Source organism: Mastigoproctus giganteus, chromosome 8, assembly GCF_048544385.1.
Source record: "Mastigoproctus giganteus isolate SK-2022 chromosome 8, ASM4854438v1, whole genome shotgun sequence".
NCBI classification, from domain to species: Eukaryota; Metazoa; Arthropoda; class Arachnida; order Uropygi; family Thelyphonidae; genus Mastigoproctus; species Mastigoproctus giganteus.
In genome coordinates this window covers 218976812-218996688 of record NC_143582.1, presented here as the reverse complement: position 1 = coordinate 218996688, position 19877 = coordinate 218976812, and the positions used below count along the sequence as shown (strand labels likewise).

The 19877-nt window shown below is 36.1% G+C and overlaps 2 protein-coding genes across 2 annotated transcripts in view; both read right to left on the bottom strand.

Moving 5' to 3' along the window:
- The window catches only part of LOC150082303 (small ribosomal subunit protein eS7-like), a 42535-nt gene extending 37786 nt beyond the window's left edge, over window positions 1–4749 (bottom strand). Inside the window, exon 1 of the mRNA XM_090380126.1 lies at window positions 4637–4749. The gene's annotated coding sequence lies outside the window, so the exon portion shown is untranslated. The remainder of the gene's footprint in view (window positions 1–4636) is intronic.
- An 8904-nt stretch (window positions 4750–13653) lies between these two features.
- On the bottom strand, window positions 13654–19381 carry LOC150082302 (thiol S-methyltransferase TMT1A-like). The gene is made up of 2 exons (XM_090380127.1): window positions 19156–19381; window positions 13654–13908 (listed from the first exon to the last, which is right to left on the bottom strand). The coding sequence occupies exons 1-2, from the start codon at window positions 19258–19260 to the stop codon at window positions 13663–13665; spliced, it is 351 nt and encodes a 116-aa protein (XP_090236253.1). The 5' UTR covers window positions 19261–19381; the 3' UTR covers window positions 13654–13662.
- Between the last annotated feature and the right edge of the window lie 496 nt (window positions 19382–19877).

Here is a 19877-nt window from a genome sequence, read left to right as displayed (position 1 = left end):
ACTTCTCTTATTCTTTTGCAAATATTGATATTGATGTAGAACATATTGAGCATTATAACTCTGGTTCATACTATCAAAGTTTTGTCTCAGTGCTGTCTCTAGACCACTTACTATATGAGGGGACAGTTGGTGCAGAAAGAGGCTGCCATAGTATTGTCTATCTTTTAAACAAATGGCAAATTAACCTCTTTGTGAGGCCATCTGTTTGAAAACAGTGCAATGCTAGGGCAACTTGTTGCAAAAGAAAGTTTGTTCTATTGTTGGAATTAAGACCATTACATTATCTATGTAGCTTAAATCCTGCTGGCTGCAAAAACAAAAAGGACAAGGCAGTCCGGCAGACATGCTACAATTTCTCCAAGGCTATACATCTTTACCTACATCATAACCTTGAAATTCTCTTTTATTGTTCTCTTATAGTAGTCTTCTCTACTAGAGAAGTGTTATTTATTTGAAGTAGTGCAATACCAGCTATTTCGTGAAGGCACCCACAATATGAGATAAATTAAAATTATGCCTTTGACGCTACGTACGTAGTTCAAATTTATGGGTAAACTATGGTGTATCTACACTGATATTGTATAGTTAATTACCTAAACCCACAAGAAATTATGCCTTGTGCATTTCATCTTCTAATACATTATTATTTATACACCATTTGGCATCTCTCATATTGTGGAAATAACTTTGCAACTGTGATGGCATGTTGCATTACCAGGATACCTGCCCACACACTGATGACAAAGTCAATTAGCTTTGAAACGATTGTCTGGGTGGTGGTATCCACTGAAAATAAATAACAGTAGTCTTCTCTACTAGAGAAGCGTTATTTATTTGAAGTAGTGCAATACCAGCTATCTTGTGAAGGCACCCACAATATGAGATACAATTAAAACAATGCCTTTGACACTATACATGAATATATACTATATATTTGACACATAAGCAGTTCAAATTTATGGGTAACCCATGGTATATACACCGATATTATATATATAATTAACTTATTCAGTAAACAACACAACATAGCAAGAACTACTCTTGAAAAATTACAGCTATGTGGCCGATCATATGGTACGTGCATGATCTGGTGACCAATTTCACATCACTTCAGAAGAATAGCAGAGTAAAGAGCAATAAAAAACATTTACATTTAGTGTGGGCACAGCACAGCTACAAAAAATGTATGCTTAATCTTCTCAAAAACACTTACTGATTCACATAAACACAGATTTAATTCCACAAAACCAAGGTTTTTGCCAGCTCATAACTAGTCATAGTTTGTCAGCTGCATGACTCAAATAGGGAAAAACATCAGTCAGCTCAAGGTCATTCATCTCACTTCCCACTCACTTGAAATTACTAGATCAAACATGTTGCCGCAGATATTTCAATCTTGATATCCAAGTTTGCTGATGATGCAAAGGTAGGCACAGTGGTTAATGATAGTAATCATGGTATGTTACTTCAAGAGAATTTATATAAATTAGGCAGATGAACAATGCAGAACCTGATAAATGTCAGGGTCTGCATTTGGGAAACAGTAATTTCAGAATAATATACCATTTTGATGGTACTAAACTCAGAGGAGTGAAATATGAAAAAGATCTAGGAGTAACTACATAGTCTGACATGAAATTCTCCCTACAGTGCAAACAAGCTGCTAGAACAGTTCATGAAGTTCTGCCAATGATAAACATGAAGTTTGCCAACAGGGACAAGGTGGTTATCCCATTGTATAAGACATCGGGAAAACTGGATACAGGTATGGAAACCTCATTTTTGGAAGGATACACATCTGTTAGAAACAAAATTAGTTGGGGGCACAAAAGAATATTTTTACCACGAAAGACTTGGTTTGGTAAACTGCAGTCTCTATAAAATGGTCATCTGTGGTGTGACCTAATTTAAGTGTATAAGGCTTAAAAGGGCTAAGTAAACTAAATGCTGATGAATGTCTATTCTTTCTGAGATGAACCACATGAGGTGGCATAAACTGAACTGGAAAAGGATGGTTAAACAACAGATTTATGAACATTTACATTCAGCTAAAGAGTAATGAATTGTTGGAATAAATTTAAGGAAGGCTGAACAAATTATTGGAATGAATTAAAATGAACAAATGAAATTTATTTATTTTATTACTATCTTTTTTTTTTGGTGGGGGGGGAGCACTGTATAAATCTTACATTATATTAACAATACTAATAAAAATGATAATGTAAATTTTTATGTGAATATATTTTTCAAATGTATTTCTATATAATATATTTGAATTAGAATAGTCAATATACAGTACTGATATTGAAATAAGAATTTTAAAGTTTGTTTTTCAAAAAATCTGGCAGCCCTCACTAAAATGCCTCCTTGGTCAGGGACTAATGCTATTAGTGGAGTCCCCCAGGATTCGGTGTTGGGCCCACTGTTGTTTTGTATATTTATCAATGATATTGATGAAGGTATATCAGGCTTAATGTCGAAGTTTGCAGATGATGCAAAGGTTGGCAGGGTTGTCAATGACAGTAATGGCAGTATTGCACACTGCCATTAACTACTGCAACAGGATCTAGAAAATTTGGGTAGATGGGTTGAGAAGTGGCAGCTGAAGTTTAACATTGACAAATGCAAAGTACTGCATATGGATAGAAATAACCCTAGAGAAACATGCCAACTGTATGGTACTACACTTAGGGTGGTAGAAAATGAAAAAGATCTGGAAGTAATTGTACAGTCAGATATAAAGTTTTGACCTGCCAGAGCAGGTTGACAATGCCTCATGACCTGCCAGAGCAGGTCATGAGGCATTGTCAACGATATACAGGAATTTTGTTAGTAGGAAAAAGGAGGCGATTATCCCTTTGTATAAGGCAATGGTCAGGCCACGTGTTCAGCAAGCCGTGAGCATACAGGGTTGGAGGCCTCATTTTAGGAAGGATGTAGAGTTGCTTGAGCGTGTACAGAGAAGGGCAACAAGATTGGTGAGGGAAATGATGGAGTCCGCTTACCAAGAAAGGCTTGGTAAGAGGGACCCCCTTCATTACCCTAACCAAGAAAGGCTTAAGTTCTGCAAATTGCAGTGGCTGGAGACTAGGCACCTGTGCAGTGATCTGATTGAGGTGTATAAGGCCTTGAATGAGTTGAGCACACTGAATTCTGATGGAATTCTTCCACTTGCTCAGATTATGAACCTCAGGGGGCACAGTTTCAAACTGAGGAAAGACAGTTGTAGAATTGATGTGCGGAAATTTTCCTTTAGCTAGTGGGTGGTTAATGCTGGAACAAACTTCCATCTGTCGTGGAAGTTGATAGCTTAAATAAATTAAAGGAGGACCTGGACAAACTTTTAGAGGGAATGGATGTGTGAAATGTTGTTTTTTTTTTTTTTTTGACTGATGCTACAAAACATACACTTGCTGTTTTGCACATGCCTCCATTACTACTACTGTCATCATATGATACCCTAACACACTTAAATTCAGCTGACCACTTCTTGGCAGCAGCATATGATGGGACAAGGTCTCCGCCATATCAGAAATGAATGACTTGCAGATTAAGGCCCTTCTGCGGCAGGTTTCAAAATGGAAAATCTTATGAAACAATGTTTGTTAATTAATAGTCTTATGAAGTATGTACGTGAAATTACCAATGCATGTACCAAATTACTATTCATTACATGCATAAGTGCAGTCAATCACCTTTAGGATCCTATGAAAATTGAATTAATGGAAGTAAAATTTCATGAATGTAGAAAAATTCCTTCTCGGTTAAGTTGAGTACTTAAGGGACACCTGTTATATGTTTACACAGAATAATTACTAATCGAACCACAGATGGGCACTTTCTTGGAAAAATTTCTTTCTCGATAAAGAGAAATAATTTAGGGCGCTTAACTAAGACCGGGGTTCAAGCCTGTGACTGCTGAATACGGTTGATCTGCCAACCAGCACTGGACCAGCGTGGCAGATTATGATCCATTTCCCTCAGCATGAATTGTTGAGGAGGCTTCCATCCTGCAGTGGGTTGATAATGGCTGCACTTTAACTAGGTAATTATCCAAGAAAGAGTAAAATTCTTATGTTCATTTAAAAATTTTCTACAATTGGATATAATTCTTCTCTTTCTTGGTGATTCCCTTCTGCACCAGGCAAAAAAATTTTTTAAAAAAATTTTTTTGCCTGGTGCAGCATAAGCCTCAGGCTTCCTTGCACCATATGGCTAATAATAATAATAATAATAAATTGCACTGCTAAGAGAATACGTGATGCCACGTGCTCGTCACACTACATTAACAATATAAATAATATATATATATATATATATATATATACACAAATAATTAACTGTAATGTCGCTATACGTTTGTAAAACTGGCGATTATTCACATCAATAGGATCACAATTATTTCTGAACGCACTAACAATACTATAAAGTTTGCCATTGTTGAAACGTGGTCACTTATTGTCACAAGAGTACCATAAGCATCAAGAAGATAACTTATTGAATGTATAAGTGCATATATAAGTACATCGTGTACCTTCAAATACACTTCAATACATCGAAAATTAATTCAATTTTAGTACAATACAAATTTTAAACATTCAAATTTTTCAAAGATAACAATAAAAACCACTCATACCGTGCTCGCCTCTTGCCACGCGTTAGCCCAAAAGGCCTATCAAAATCTAGAAATGCTTAAAGAGGGCGTTGCACTCAATAATGTTAAAATGATACGAGAGGAGATTGAAAAGCTTCTAGCCTCTTAATAGGAATGCTGAAAAGTTATGAAACCCATTTATTTTTCAACATTCCCCCCCCCCTTGACGCAACACACTTTCTGTCACGATCCACCAGCTTTCGTAACCCGTTGAAATGAAATTCAGCAAATTTTTACTCAAGACAATCGTTGGCTGTATCTATCACAGCATTGTCACTATCGAATTTCTTTCATTTCAGGTTTTTTTTTGAGATTTGGATATAGAAAATAGTCCGATGGAGCCATATCCGATGAGTAGGGCAGATATTGTAATAGCTCGAATCTACAGTCACGTAGTGTTGCTTGAGTCACAAACGCTGTGTGCGGCAGTGCATTGGCTTGATGAAAATTACTCTTTTGGACAATTTCACGCGTTTCTTGATCTTCAATTCCCCGAGGAAACGTCTCAGTAGGTTAAAATAATACTTGGCATTGGTAGTAGCACAAGGAAATCAATCATGATCACTCCTTTTGCATCCCAGAAGACGAATGCCATGACTTTCCTAGCTAACTTCTGCATTCGAAACATGCTAGAAGGGAACAGAAAAGGGATGTTTCCACTGTTTCGATTGTTTTTTTTTTTTTTTCGGGATCGAAGTGATGCACCCATGTTTCGTCCAAAACGATATACTCCCTAAAACCAAGTTTCATTAGCTTTAAAATGCTGCATAATCTGATGACAACACTTCACTCTTTCCTATTTCTGATCTACATTCAGTACTTTAGGGACTCATCTTGAAGAAACCTCCTTCATTACAAAAATATTCACTACAATATCGTGACCTTGCTCATCGGAGATCGTGAATGTTATCTCAGTGTAATTCAATGTTATTCTACAGTCTTGCATGATCAGGTCATGAAGGGCATCCACATTTGCAGGTGTCGACATGGTAACAAGACTCCCACTGTGGGGTTCACTTCAACATTGTCTCTTCCACCCTTAAATTCTGCAACATAATTTTTGACCATGGTGTATAAAGGACAAGATTCCTTTAAAGTTTGATGCATACCTTTGGCGACATTCCTGAAACGCAAGAAGTTGCATTTGACTTTTCAAAAGTTTTTTAATCATGTTTGCCATAAATATCTTCTAAATAAGTTTCCATCTTATGGTTTGCTAACTGTTTCTTTCTTTCTTTCTTTTTTTTAATTGGGTACCCACTTTACTCTCTGGCCACTCACAGGGTGGGGGGGGGGGAATGGTAAAGACCAATCCTGGTGTTCCCGAACATTCAACTTTTCTTCCACAATTTTTTTTTGTATATTAATGACCTTCTTCCATTGAATGGAAATCTTATCCATAGTTTTGTTGATGACAGCATATTGCAGTCCACCTTCCATTTGGAGAAACCTAAAATTGCACAAACAGCTGCAACTTCTCGAATAATCATTACCAAATCCTTAAACGTAGATCTCTGGGTAATTTTATAGTGGAGCAAACAACTCACGCATAGTTAATTTCAATCCTTCTAAAACCCAGTCCTGCCTTAATCTCACAAAAAAAGATTTCTTCTGCTTCTATATTTATCTTCGATGACAATCAGATTTCTATACAAGACCACATATCTCTATTAGGATTACCTGATTTCTAATTTATTTTGACATGATCATATCACAAATATTGCTTCCTCTGCATCTAAGAAACTGGGGTTACTTATTTCATTCTCCGCGTTACTTTTCTTTTAAACAGCCTCTCTCATGCTTCTAGACTCCACTCAAGAGAGGGTAGTTAGGTATCTTACAAAGTCTCTCTCTCATAGACGTTCTGTTTTTGCTGCCTTTCTTTTCTATAGATACTTCCATGGCATTATTCTGAATTGGCTTCTATAATGCTCTCCCTTCCAAACCAATCCAAACACCTGTGCAAATTCCATCAGCATTGAGCAAGCTCAATGCTGATGGGATTCTGCCTCTTTCCCAGATTAATCGCCTGAGGGGATATAAATTCAAACTGAGGAAATTTGATATAAATTCAAATTGTTGTTCTTCTTGTGTGTTCACAGAACACACAAGAAGAACAACAGCGCAGATGGACAATATTGTCTTTCACAAAAATTTTTGTGATTTATATTGGGCTAAAAACTTTTCAACCTCCCTCCTTTGTACACTCAACTAGTTACGGCCTTTGGGAGTTCAAGTTATCCAATGTACAATCAAAAATGAAATAAAACTTATTTAAAAAGAAATCTCATCTTTTCATTCTATTTATTTAAAATTCCACGTGAGAAGGAAAACTGGGAGCATATACCTATGTTTTGAAAAATAACAATCTTGTCAAGATTAGTCTTATCAAAGATCATTCTTGTCATGGTCAATATTAACAATATTCTCAAGGTCGATATTAACAATGTCTTAACAATCATCACCCACGAGGTCTTGCATTTGATAGAACCGTCGTCCTGCCCACGTCGAGTGGATAAGACCAGAGTTCGAATTCCGTCAACGGCGCGAGGAAATAATGGTTTTTTTCACAACGTGGCTGAGTTAGTCGATCTCAGGCGAGGGTAACATCTTTCTCCCAGAAAGTTTTTTCATCCAGAAAACAGAATACAAGCAATTTAAGACAATATATTCGGAGCAATATGGCCTTAGTTGCTAATGCTCCTGTAACTCCTACAACAACAAGAACTTAACTATCATGTTAATCTTTATCAGGATTAAATTATTTTATTAGGGTTACCTAGAAATTTTAATTTCAAATACCCATGTGTATTGTGTCTGTAAATTGTATATTCTCTGGTCGATTCGTTGTTTTGCTGGACGAAAACCCTCAGTTTTTCAAATGGGGAAACCTTGCTATCTACGCCTGAGACCGACTAACTCAGCCACGGAGTAAAAAAAGCCCATAAATGTTCTTCTCGTCATCGATGGGATTGGAACCCAGGCCTTTTTCTCCCAGTTTAGGGAGGACGGTTTCGATACCACTCTGGTACCGCGCAGACTATCAAGATTAAAGTCAATAAATAGTATCAAGAGTTTAGTTATCTCTATTGTTGTTGTAGTGTCTGTATTGTTGCTGTAATTCGCATCAGCGATTTATGCCGTATTGCGCCGTGTGTATTTTGTCCATAATTGTGTGTTCTATGGTCGATTTGCCTGTTTGCTGAATGAAAAATAGGGGTTTCCAGGTGAAAAACTGTGCTCTCCTCAGGTGAGGTAGCACGGTTTTCTTCCTAGTTCACTTTTCACGGGAACAGCAATGAAAAGTGACCAAAGCACTTGTGGCTGATAGAATCTGTCCAATACAGTAAAAGAAGCTGAAATGAGGTTGTTAAACATTTTCCCCTTAAGAGAACATCCTTCAGGGGCAGAACAAGAACATATGGGCAAGAAAGACTGCCTTTCTGTGTAAAGGCAAAACTGCAAATTCTGCTCATTGCCAGATTTCTGAACGGACCCACACTCACAGAGTCAGAATTGCATTGCTATTTTGCCACTACATATCTTCCAAGTGTGTCTTACGATGGGTTTATTTGTTGTCACTCATTATTCTCAGTTTGGTATGCTACTAAAGGTCGTTCATTAATAATGGGTACTAATCTTGTTTCTGAACATCAATAGACAATCACATGACTTTCTAACTCGTTCATATTATAAACTGACTAATCTTACCTCCAGATTTTTGGATAGGTTCAGCAAGAACATTCGTGACTCTGAGAGTCATGAATACATTCAAGAAAATTTTTAAAAAATTGTATATATAATAGCGCATGTACGAGGGATGATCGATTAATTCGAAAACTGATGCGAGATTTTTTTATCGCGCGATCTTTCCATAACTGCCGCTAGAGGCTCTCTCCATGATCGCTACTGCACAGACTCTGTGTGCACATGCCAGTACTTGTCAAACTAGTGTTCCGTGAAGTTTTTTTAGCTGCGTGTCACTGACGATCGTTTTGAAGCAAGTATCGTGTCAGCAGTGGTGGATTACCCATTAAGGCAATGAGGCACGTGCCTAGGGGCCCCAGGCTTTGGGGGCCCTAAGCCAAGACATTTTCCTATAGTGTTCTAAAATAGATTGTTTTCAGTAAACATCATAAAAATCTTGATTAATTTAAGCAAAAAATTCAAAAGTACAAAATTTCATTTATTTGCAACCTAACTTTATTTTTTATTCTTTTTTTTTGGAGGGCCCCAAATAAAATTTACCTATGGGCCCCAACTGTCTTTAATCCACTACTGCATGTCAGACATACAGATTGAACAGCAATATGTGATTCGTATTGTGTAAAACAGGGATGAATGCATTGGAAACAGTTAAAGTGAAGAATGAAGCAAATGCTAATGAATGTCTTGGTAGGACAGCCATATTTTGGTGTGAAGTGTTTCTCCATTAAGACAATGCCACCCCCCCCATATGGCTTTTTGTGCAGGCAGTGATCACTGCCATAGGTGCTGAGTTCTGCCACATCCCCCTTATTTATCAGACTGAGCCCCTTGTGATTTCTTCCTGTTTTCACATCTGAAGAAAGCTCTGAAAGGCAAGCATTTTGCATCTGACAATGATGCTCGCAGTGCTACATCAGAAGCACTTTGCAGTCTTTTGAAAAATGGCTTACAAGAAGCTTTTTAAAAGAAATGGCTTGCAAGAAGCTTTTACATACTTTTGCCACCATGGGTATGATTGTGGCGAAAGCGTGTAAAGTTCAAAGGGAGACTATTTTGAGGTGAAATTCACAAAAAAAGATTCAGATGACAAAATTAAGAGATCTTGCACCGGTCCGTGAACAAAATGATCACCCCTCGTACTTCATGTTTATGAAATTTTGTTTTGTTCATCACAATATTAACTTTACCAGTTTTCATTGTCAATATATGGTATTTAAGCAAAGGTCCATTTAAAGGCATGGGGCACATTCTCCAGCTCCAGTAAGAAACTCCAAAATTTACTTTTATATTTGGGCAATTTAGGATGTGAAAAAATTGGGCTCATTCCTGAACTAGAGGATTTAGCCCAAAACTGGCTTTGGAATGAGTCCAAAATTTGGCTCATTTCTGAGCGGCACAAAAGATATTATTAACAGTTGATCTAAGGATTTACTTACCATATACACCGATGAGCCAAAACATTATGACCAGTGAGTCATTATGCAAATTGAAGCAATTGCAGGTGAACTACAGCACGTGCATGGGTAAGGACATGGTATAAAAAACACCTCATACTGAGCTCCGTTAATCAGTGTTACTCTGGTTCTTCAGATGGGAAAGGCAGTGGACTTAAGTGACAAAGGCCAAATTGTAATGGCCAGATGACTGGGTCAGAGCATATCCGAAACGGCACGGCTGGTGGGATGCTCACAGTTAGCCATGCTTAGTACCTACCAAAAGTAGTCCGAGGAGGGGAACCCGAGAACCGCCGGCAAGGTGTTCGATAGCCACGGCTCATCGATGCTCAAGGTGAGTGAAGGCTCTCCCGGTTGGTACGTGGCAATGGAAAGGCAACTGTAGCACAACTCATTGGCAATTGGAATGCTGGTGACGGGAGTAATGTGCCACAATGCACAGTATCAAACCCTGCTGAAAATGGGGCTGCATAGCTGCAGGTCGCTCCGAGTGCCAATGCTAACCATGGTTCACTGGCAACAGTGCCTACAATGGGCATGCGAACTTCGAAACTGGACCTTGAGTGATTGGAAGAAAGTAGTCTGGTCCGATGAATTATATTTCCTGTTGAACCACGTTACTGGGTACGTGTGTGTTGTTTACCTGGGGAAGTGATGGCGCCTAGATGCACTGTGTGATGAAAATAAGCTGGTGGTGGCAGTGTCATGCTTGGCCGATGTTCTGCTGCGATACCCTGCATCCAGTCATCCATGTGCTGGGCACTCGGACGTCTACCACCTACCTAAACATCATTGCTGACCAGGTACACCCTTTCATAGCAATGGTCTTCCCCTATGGCGGTGCTGTCTTTCAGCAGGATAATGCGGCATGCCACACTGCCTGGATTGTTCGACTGGTTCGCAGAACATGAGGAAGACTTCCAGGTATTTCCCTGGCCTCAAAATTCCCCAAGCATCAATCCCATCGAGCATCTGTGGTTTGTGTTGGAACAGCAACTCCGAAATGCAGAATCTCAACCACTGACCTTACAGGAATTAAAGAATCTGCTGGTTACGTGTTGGTACCAGATACCACAAGACATTTAAAAATCATGTAGCGTCCATGCCTTGCTGGGTATGATCTGTTTTGGCTGCACATGGAGGACCAACAACAGATTAAGTAGGCGGTCATAATGTTTGGCTCATCAGTGTATGCAGTATTTTGCATTTGTCAATGTCAAAAATTTGACATTGCCATTAGTCCAAGTGCAGTACATATAGATAACCACTATCTTCTCCTACTTAGTTAGCCCTTTCTACATAGCAGTAAAAAAAAGTAAAGTGCAGCCATTATCAACCCACTGCAGGATGGAAGCCTCCTCAACAATTCATGCTGAAGGAAAAGGACCATAATCTGCCACGCTGGTCCAGTGCGGGTTGGCAGATCGACTGTATTGAGCATTCAGGGGCTTGAACCCCGGTCTACTCAAGGAGCGTGTGCTACTGCACTACCGCTCCTGCCCACTCGGCTACGGATGTCACACTGCTCTAATTTTTAGAGCAGCTTTTAAATGCAAAAGTATCAAAATGTTTTCCAAAACTAGTAGGAAAAATATAACGTCAAAATTATATTTTGCATCCAGTCCCTTTGTTACCAAATCAGTGTATCATCTATGCTCTGATTGCCACATAACTGTATTCCTGTCTAGATGATCTTATATTATTTCTTGAAGTGGCAATTCTTATGTAGACAGTATTTGTTTTTGTTAGCAACCTGAACAGGATAATCAATAGTTATGCCATTCATATCTAGTGGCCCATCCCTTTCCTTTTTTCATGAGCAAAGAATTCTTTGCATTCTTAACAAAGTTTCCCATAATCTGCTTTAGCATGCCAAATCTCTCTTAGTGGTTTGACTAGTTTTTATTTACTGTAGATGTGGGCCTTGCTAATTTATAATCATCCCGTGCATTTTTCTTTACTGTAACTAGCCTCATCAGTTCATTTAATATACAAATATACATCAAGGTCTAAACCTTGAACTATGTCTTAGTTATTATAAAAAGCTAGTGGCTTCTATGATTACTTCCTCAAATGCTTCAAATTTAGAATTTGCATTTGATAACACCATCAGTGATTTGGTCCCACTGCAGGAAATTTAAATTTCTACCACTGTAGTTGCCTTTATAAAAGCAAAATTCCCTCCCTCTACAGTAGTTATATCTTTAAATGGCTCCCACATCAATATATTATGATCACTGCCACCTATTGATTTCTTTACCTGGATATCCTCAATGCACAAAGAGCCACTGCTGATAATCAGATTGAGTATTAATTTTCACTGCTTCGGTAAAAACTGAGGCAACAAGGATAAAATTATTTTAAAAATTTGATTTTTGTTATCGCTTATATTTACAGTTTAATATTTTTATATTTAATAATTAAATATGAAAATCCAACTATTATTACATAAAACAATCAAAGAAGAGAGAAATACAAACATTACTCAAAGCAGATATATTCAAAAGTCAACACGAAAGCTATAATTTGTGACATGATAGTTTTAAACTCTGGGGTCACATACTATTTAGGACTGCCCACGTGGACCACAGAATATGAAGGAATGGGTCACAAGTGACCTGGACACTCCTATGCTAAGCAAATGGAATTGTTGTCCAAAATAATGGAACCTATCCATTAAAATGCATACAGAAGAGGTTTTCAAATAAGTAGTTTAACCCATGTTTTCAAAACTCAGGCTTGGTGCTAGTACAAATCAATTATAAATAAAATAAATAATCAAAGTGAATAATGCAGCTGCGATTTGAATATATAGTTATTTCAATAGTGAATTTAAATAAAAAAAATTCAATCCAACTTTAATAAAAAAACTTTATTTCATTAAAATTATATGTATATTTTATTATAATTCAAAATATGTGTGCAACATTTATAAAAACAACTTCAAGATAATATTTATAATACACAAATGGCGCACAAAATCTTTTTTGGTCATCTGTAATTCGTGCATATTTCTCCCATCAAAAATCTGGAAAGAAATAAACGATTTAACAGCAATATCGATATTTAACAATTAGTTATTTCACTTCTGTACAGTAAAACAGATACAGGAAGCATATCACAGTTTAAAATACCCGAGTATAACTGGAAAATATTAAATCATTACAAAAATGTAATTATTATAAGTAGTTTTATTATTGCACTTTGAATTTTGTATAAATTAATCTAAGTTAGAGGTAATATATTAATTTGAGGTATATTGAGGAAATACTTAAGTTATATTTCAATATTTCCCTTCTGAAAAACACATTCAGACTTAAAACTGTTGTTCTACAATAATAAAATAAAGTAATAAACAGTGACTACGATGGGTGTAGGAATAATATCCCTTTGTCAGAGATCTTGATAAACTTCATATGGAGTTAATATACCAAATAAATTTCCTAAAATGACACTTAACTCACTTTGGGAACCTGTTCAAGGTGAGCAAACAGTTTGTTTCAAAATTGTGGTTGGTCATTTCTTATTTACTACTTCTGATATATGAAGAGAGGTCCCAAGATAGGTTAAAAATGTTGCCTTATAAGTAAATTTGTTTGGTATATTGAATGTGTTTTATGGAGGGAATAATATTTCTTATTTAACACTCAAACTAATACTTTTTTCATTATAAAAATGTATACATGCAGATACACATCATATGGCATAAAGTCTGTTACTTTATTTTATCAATAAACAAACCCATGGAATGTTCGTTTCACTGCCTTCACTCAACATATGAATTCTAAAAAAGTTTTTGATGAACTTGCAATTCACTTGAGAAAGTGTCCTGTTTATATACTAATTTTATTTAGTGGCAATACCAACTAGAGATGGATGTAAAAAGATACCAAGGATTTTGCCCCAAGGTCTATAAGTTTTCTTCTGACTGACGTCGGAAAAGCCTGCTTCACCAATATCAGAATACAAATCTCTTGTTAAATGGCATCCGTCAAACAGAATTTTCCATACTGGATTCATAACTTTCTGCATAATATTTCTCCAATCATCAGGTTCATGACACATGTGTTCAGCATAGAAGAATTTGCCACCCTATTAGGAGAGGAGAGAAAAACAAACAATATTTAACTAACTACATGATTAAACTGCTATATAGTACAAATAATTGTGCATTTATTTTATTAGTGTCATAAATGGTGACAATGAAAGTTAAATTGAATTTAATCTTCACTTCATTGTAATGTTAATTATATATTTTTTTAAATAAAAAGGACAACTAAATTACATAAATAAATAAAAGACTATCCCTGTTTCTCAGCAATTAACAAGAAATTAGAACAGTATTTATACTGTCACTAAAAAAGCAATAAATTTAATTATCACTGATGGTTTTGAAATTGTTATGTATTTCCATCACAGTGACATAACAGCTCCACTCATGAAATATGACAAAGCAACAAGAATTTAATATAAACAAAGTATGATTTTAAGAGATATATGAAATTGCTCTGTTGAAGGGTAAAAGTAAAATCTGTGTAAAATGAGACTTTGGATGTTGCACCTGTATTTCTAAGACACCCATGTCATGTTTAAACAATACATAAGCTTTTTTGCTATGCTGTTTTTGTCATTTTATTTTTTTAGTTTATATACAACGCTAAAAGTGGGGACCTGTTTATATTGAATTCTTGGTGTTCTGTTTTACATTTTTCTTGGGTGGAATTGCAATGTCACTCTGATTAAGATAATATTAAGGCAGGTTGTAGTCCTTCCAGTCACTCTGAGGATGGCAATACTTAACTATTTCTGAAACTATCATTGACAATTAAATTTACTGCTTTTTAATAACGTACTGTAATTTTAATTCTTTGCTGTTAATGATAAGCTGTTGCCTAAGTACTGCCTTGGAATTGTTATAGGAGATCTGCTGAATATACTGCTAAACACACAAGAACGATACTTTCTTATATTGAGTTTTATAATCAGTATGACACGGTTTTAAAATAAAGGTCAGCTTCATAATTAAATAAAAGATTACATATCATTTTATCAAATGTTTACAGAGAATATATTTTGGGATTTGTTTATCTCAGCTTTTACCCATTTTTAAAAATTATATTTGCCCTAGTGATGTAGCCATGTGGTCAATATGACAGTAAATAACATACTCATTGAGTTGGCCTGGTTCAATACCTACCCCACAATTAATATAGTTAATGATAACAATATTGTCAAATAATTAATTGTAAATTCTTCTGACCTAATTTGTTGTGCCAGAGTCTAAATAACTGCTTGCCTATTTCATCTGCATGTAAAGACTCTCTTCCTTCTGCTCTGTAGATTACGCCCACTCTCATTATACCTTTGCTTCCAACTAACTCACACCACACAGATTCTATGCTGGCCAAGAGTAACTTCAGACTCAGCAAAAGGCTTAGGCTAGCTGCTTTTGGTAAGAAGAAACAACACCATCCCTTCTATCTTCCCTATATACATTATAAGTATCATAGTGGAACTCATCATCCCCAGTTTCTGGGTGGCAGGGTAGCACCATGTTTCTGTTAGCCCTATTATGTCATCATTAGTTGTCATAACCAGGAGTTCAATTTTCAGCTATTTTATTGACAACACTCCTGATATTATTGTAGGCACAGTTAAGACTATAAGTATTCTTATACAATTTATTACCCTGAAAAACCCCCTTGAAGTTATTTAGGCTTGTTTTCCTATCTTTCTCATCCCATTCATTTCCAATTTTGATACCCTCAACATTTTTCCAAAATTGGAAAAATATGATGAACTTTATAAGTTTATCATATTTTTAGAATTTAAAGTCGCTAATCACCCAGACTGAAATCCAGATGCTCATGGAGATATGGAAGGGGCAACATGAACAACTGTATTTTTGTCAGCTCTGTATTTTTGACCAAAAATCAAAGCTCTGCAGAAAGATTAATACCTGTTGCCTTACAGGTGCCACAGATTTACAGGCTTCATTCTTGTATGCAATACTGAATTGAGGTACAGCCTAATCAGTGCTTTATGTAATGGAAAATAATGGAGTCACTGGTAAAAGAAGTAATGCAGGATCATCTAGACAAGGATGCAATTATATTTCAAACATGGTATGGGTTTGTTCAGGGGAAATCTTGTTTGGCCAATTTGATTGGTTTTCAGGAAAGCTTTTAATGCTATTGCACATAAAAGACTGCTGTACAAATTGGACCAGTGTGACATTAAGGGCAAGTTGCTGCTATGGATAAAGGGATGGTTGGGGGGAGGAGAAAGAGTGGTAATCAATGGACAATGCTCTTCCTGAACTAATGTTATCAGTAGAGCCCCTCAGGGTTCGATAAGAAAAAATGAATGTTGTTTGAAATGTAACACTACTTTTTGCATAAAATCTTGTATATACATTGTTTCTTGTCATGATTTTGAAAACATTGAAAAGCATACTGCCATCCTGTCAACCCTTGAAGTACCAACCTTTCACGTAGTTGCTTGCCATTCTACTTGCCTCCATAAATGGCTTTTACGGGCTTGAATTTGATCTTAATGAAACCTCAAAGCTATAGCATTGGTGGTTATTCACGATTGCAGGACCAGCATGAAGAAATGAAGGCAGTAATCCAATTCAGCTTTTGGCAATTGTCAAACCACCATGCTTACCTTTTTTCTGCACACAACTGCAGAAAAAAGGTAAGCATGGTGGCATTAATACTATGGTGTGGACTGCAAGCTGGCACTAAATAAAGGTTGATCTTCGTTAATTATGAGTGCTGACTGATGGACTGTTATTCTGGAGGATATTCTTATTGTGCCAACCAGTATAATGTTATTGTTTTAGGCACTTCAGTAACAGACCATATTGTGGTTGCGTATTATGTCAGTACAAGTGTATCTTTATAGTTAATCTGCATGTTATGCAGGATGAAAAACTCAGAATAACTCATGGGGGTATCCTAGTCCTCCCATCTGAGATTGGCAGACTAAAGTTCTGATTGAAGAGGCCTTTAGAAATTCCCTTACTCTGTCAGGCCTGAAACCCAGACCTCTCCAAATGAGTGACAAATGGCAAAACCACTATACTGTCATGGAGGACTTTTATTGTATTGGAATTTCTTTCATGATAATTAGTCTTAATGGCTTCAACACTTATTCATTTGGAAAGGTTTGGAATTGGCACAAAACATGCGGTTCACATGTGATTTTGGGGGAAAGAAAGGAGAGGGAGAGAGAGGGGGGCTAATGATATAGAATGTCTCAACAGGGAAACACAAATTAAGTGGGGTATGCTCTCTCAGACAGCAGTTTATATTACAATTTGTGACACTAGCAAGTGAATATGTGTTTTAAAAATATTAGCGAACATGGGTTTTTGGTATTATATAATTATATTTATGTTGAAATTACAACTACATGGCCATAATTTCAAATTGGCTCATAACATAATTTCAGGCTTCTGGCCATATGGGCATCTCCGTAGCCAGGTGAGAAGGAGCAGCAGTGCGTAGTACACGCTTCTTGATTAGACCGGGGTTCGAGCCCGTCACCACCAAATATGGAGGATGCGGAAAGGTCAGGGAATGACCACTGCATATCCCGGAGCAATATGGCCTTAGTTGCTAATGCTCCTAAAAACCAAATAACAAACTAACAATAACAATCTGGCCATATGACATTCACTACATATTTTTATCTTCATTTTTAATAATTTGCTTGTAATTTTGTATACCTATTTGATAAGAAAAATTAATATGGGTTTGGTGATTTTTACAGGTTATAGAATAACAGAGAAAAAAAAAAAAAAAAACAATTTCCACTCCACTCTGAGGCAAACATTACTATTATTGAATATTATCAAATACCTTATTGAATGTAACTTGTATCATACCACATTATTTTAAACTATGGCACTGACAATTTACTAAACAGTAAATTAAAATCTAAATAAACAAATAAATAAAATCTAATAAACATGTTAATAGTTTATTGCAGTAATATTTTTCCTTAAAATAATATTTAACAAATTAATTTTTTATTACAAAATGATCTGAAAAAAAAAAAAAAAAAAAAAAAAAAAAAAGTATTTTATGCAAAAACAAAACTTAGGATTCCTTCATTCATCTCCCCTCCCAACCAAACAAATTCTTTGCATAGAGATTTTGAACAGGTGGTAAATTTATAATGGATAAGGGCCAAATGCTAATTACAACCTTTGTCGACATTCCATATATATTATATTATACCATATACCAGGGGCTCACATCTGAAAAATTCTTCTGAAAAAGTCTGAATCTAGCATCAGATCAGTGGATTCAAGAAATCAAAGATTACTTTATCAACATATTCCACTAGACCTCTGTGGATCCTCTGCAACTCTGCATTGCTTGAGTAAATGAAATGCCATGGAAATTTTTAATTTTTAGTTGCTTAACATGCACAAGGGGCATAAATTCAAGTTGAGAAAGGATAATTGTAGATCAAATGTCCAAAGATTTTCCTTTAGTCAAAGAGCGATCAAATGTTAGAATAAACTTCCATCTAGAAAAAAAAAAAAAAAAAAAAGTTACTGTTTATACTCCAGCATGACTACTAGGTCATTCAGTGGAGTTTACAATAAATCAATCAACACAAACTGTTAATCATATTTAACAGTCACGGGCTTGAACCCTGGTCCACTCAAAGAGTGTGTGCTACTGCACTCGTGCTCCTGACCGCTCTGCTATGTCAGGCCTGCTCTTCTGGAAGTTAGGGAGGGAGCAGACAAATACTTGAAAGAAATAGCTAGATGAAGTGAGGGAAGGGACACCAGTTTCTTTATTTTATTTTTGGTTCTTGCTAGGTACATCTGCTCCTGGTATCATTTTACCAATACTAATTGGCAAATTGCAAGTCAAGGTATCATTCCAATACTGATTACTTTTATACCAAATAATCTTCACATACTAATAAATGTAACTGGTAGAAACCTCTAATTATTAGAGTGACTGTGTGAGTAGCTATTGTAATAGGTAATGACTTTTATTACTGTAAAAAATAAATCTTTAGATCCTCTTATAAAATCCCTGAGAACTTCGCACAGATGCATACTTGTCTATTTTGGCCCGCACTTGTATTAGTTAAATCATACTTCTTAAAAGGCATTTACCAAACACATGTATTGTTCTTTTATGAGAACTTGTTTGCAAATAAAATCAAACAGCTCCATATCACTTACAGCTGGTCTAAATTACAACAGGATCTGCATCTGAAATGCTCTCTCTCAATCACACATCATACAGATAATCCTAACAACCCACTCCAAAGCATTATCAATGATATCAGTTCCATACTTACTGGTACCAAAACACGCTTGATCTCCTTTAAAACACCTTCAACGTCCTTAACACTGCATAACACTGCTGTGGATACAACAACATCAACACTGCCCTCCTCAAACATTATTAGGTTTTCCGCAAAATCCTCAACGAAACCTTCAAGACAAATATTCGGAAATTTTCTAATATTTTTAAAAAAGTAATTCCGAGTATAGGGGTTTGGATCCACCACTATGAGACTACAGTTTCTTGGATAATAGTTAAAGTTTGATCCTGTTCCTACTCCAATCTCCAAAATGCGAATAGTACCTTTACTTCTTAAAATCTTATCAGAAGAGGATATATTTCTCAAGTCAGCAAATAGTGAACTTTTGATACTTCTTTCGTCACATATTTCACGATTCGAAAAACGATTTAATAACCAAGCAAACCATCGTTGTCTTAATTGATGACACCTTTCTAAACATACTATTAATATAGTTAATAAACAAGCACATGGTATACCAAAGTTCTTTAATAAGGAAGCGAAAAATGCATCCAAGTATGACATTGCTGGTAACTCAGATCTGTACTTCTCACACTTTTGAAAGTGCCCCTCAAAGGTACAACGTCTAACCTAGATTAGCTAAATATATTGATGTCATCGCCATTCACTGAGGTCATCACTGCACAATATTGTAACCGAAGTCGCAATTTTTAGTATTATATACATTTCTAAAGATTTATAAGTTCCTGTCAAAT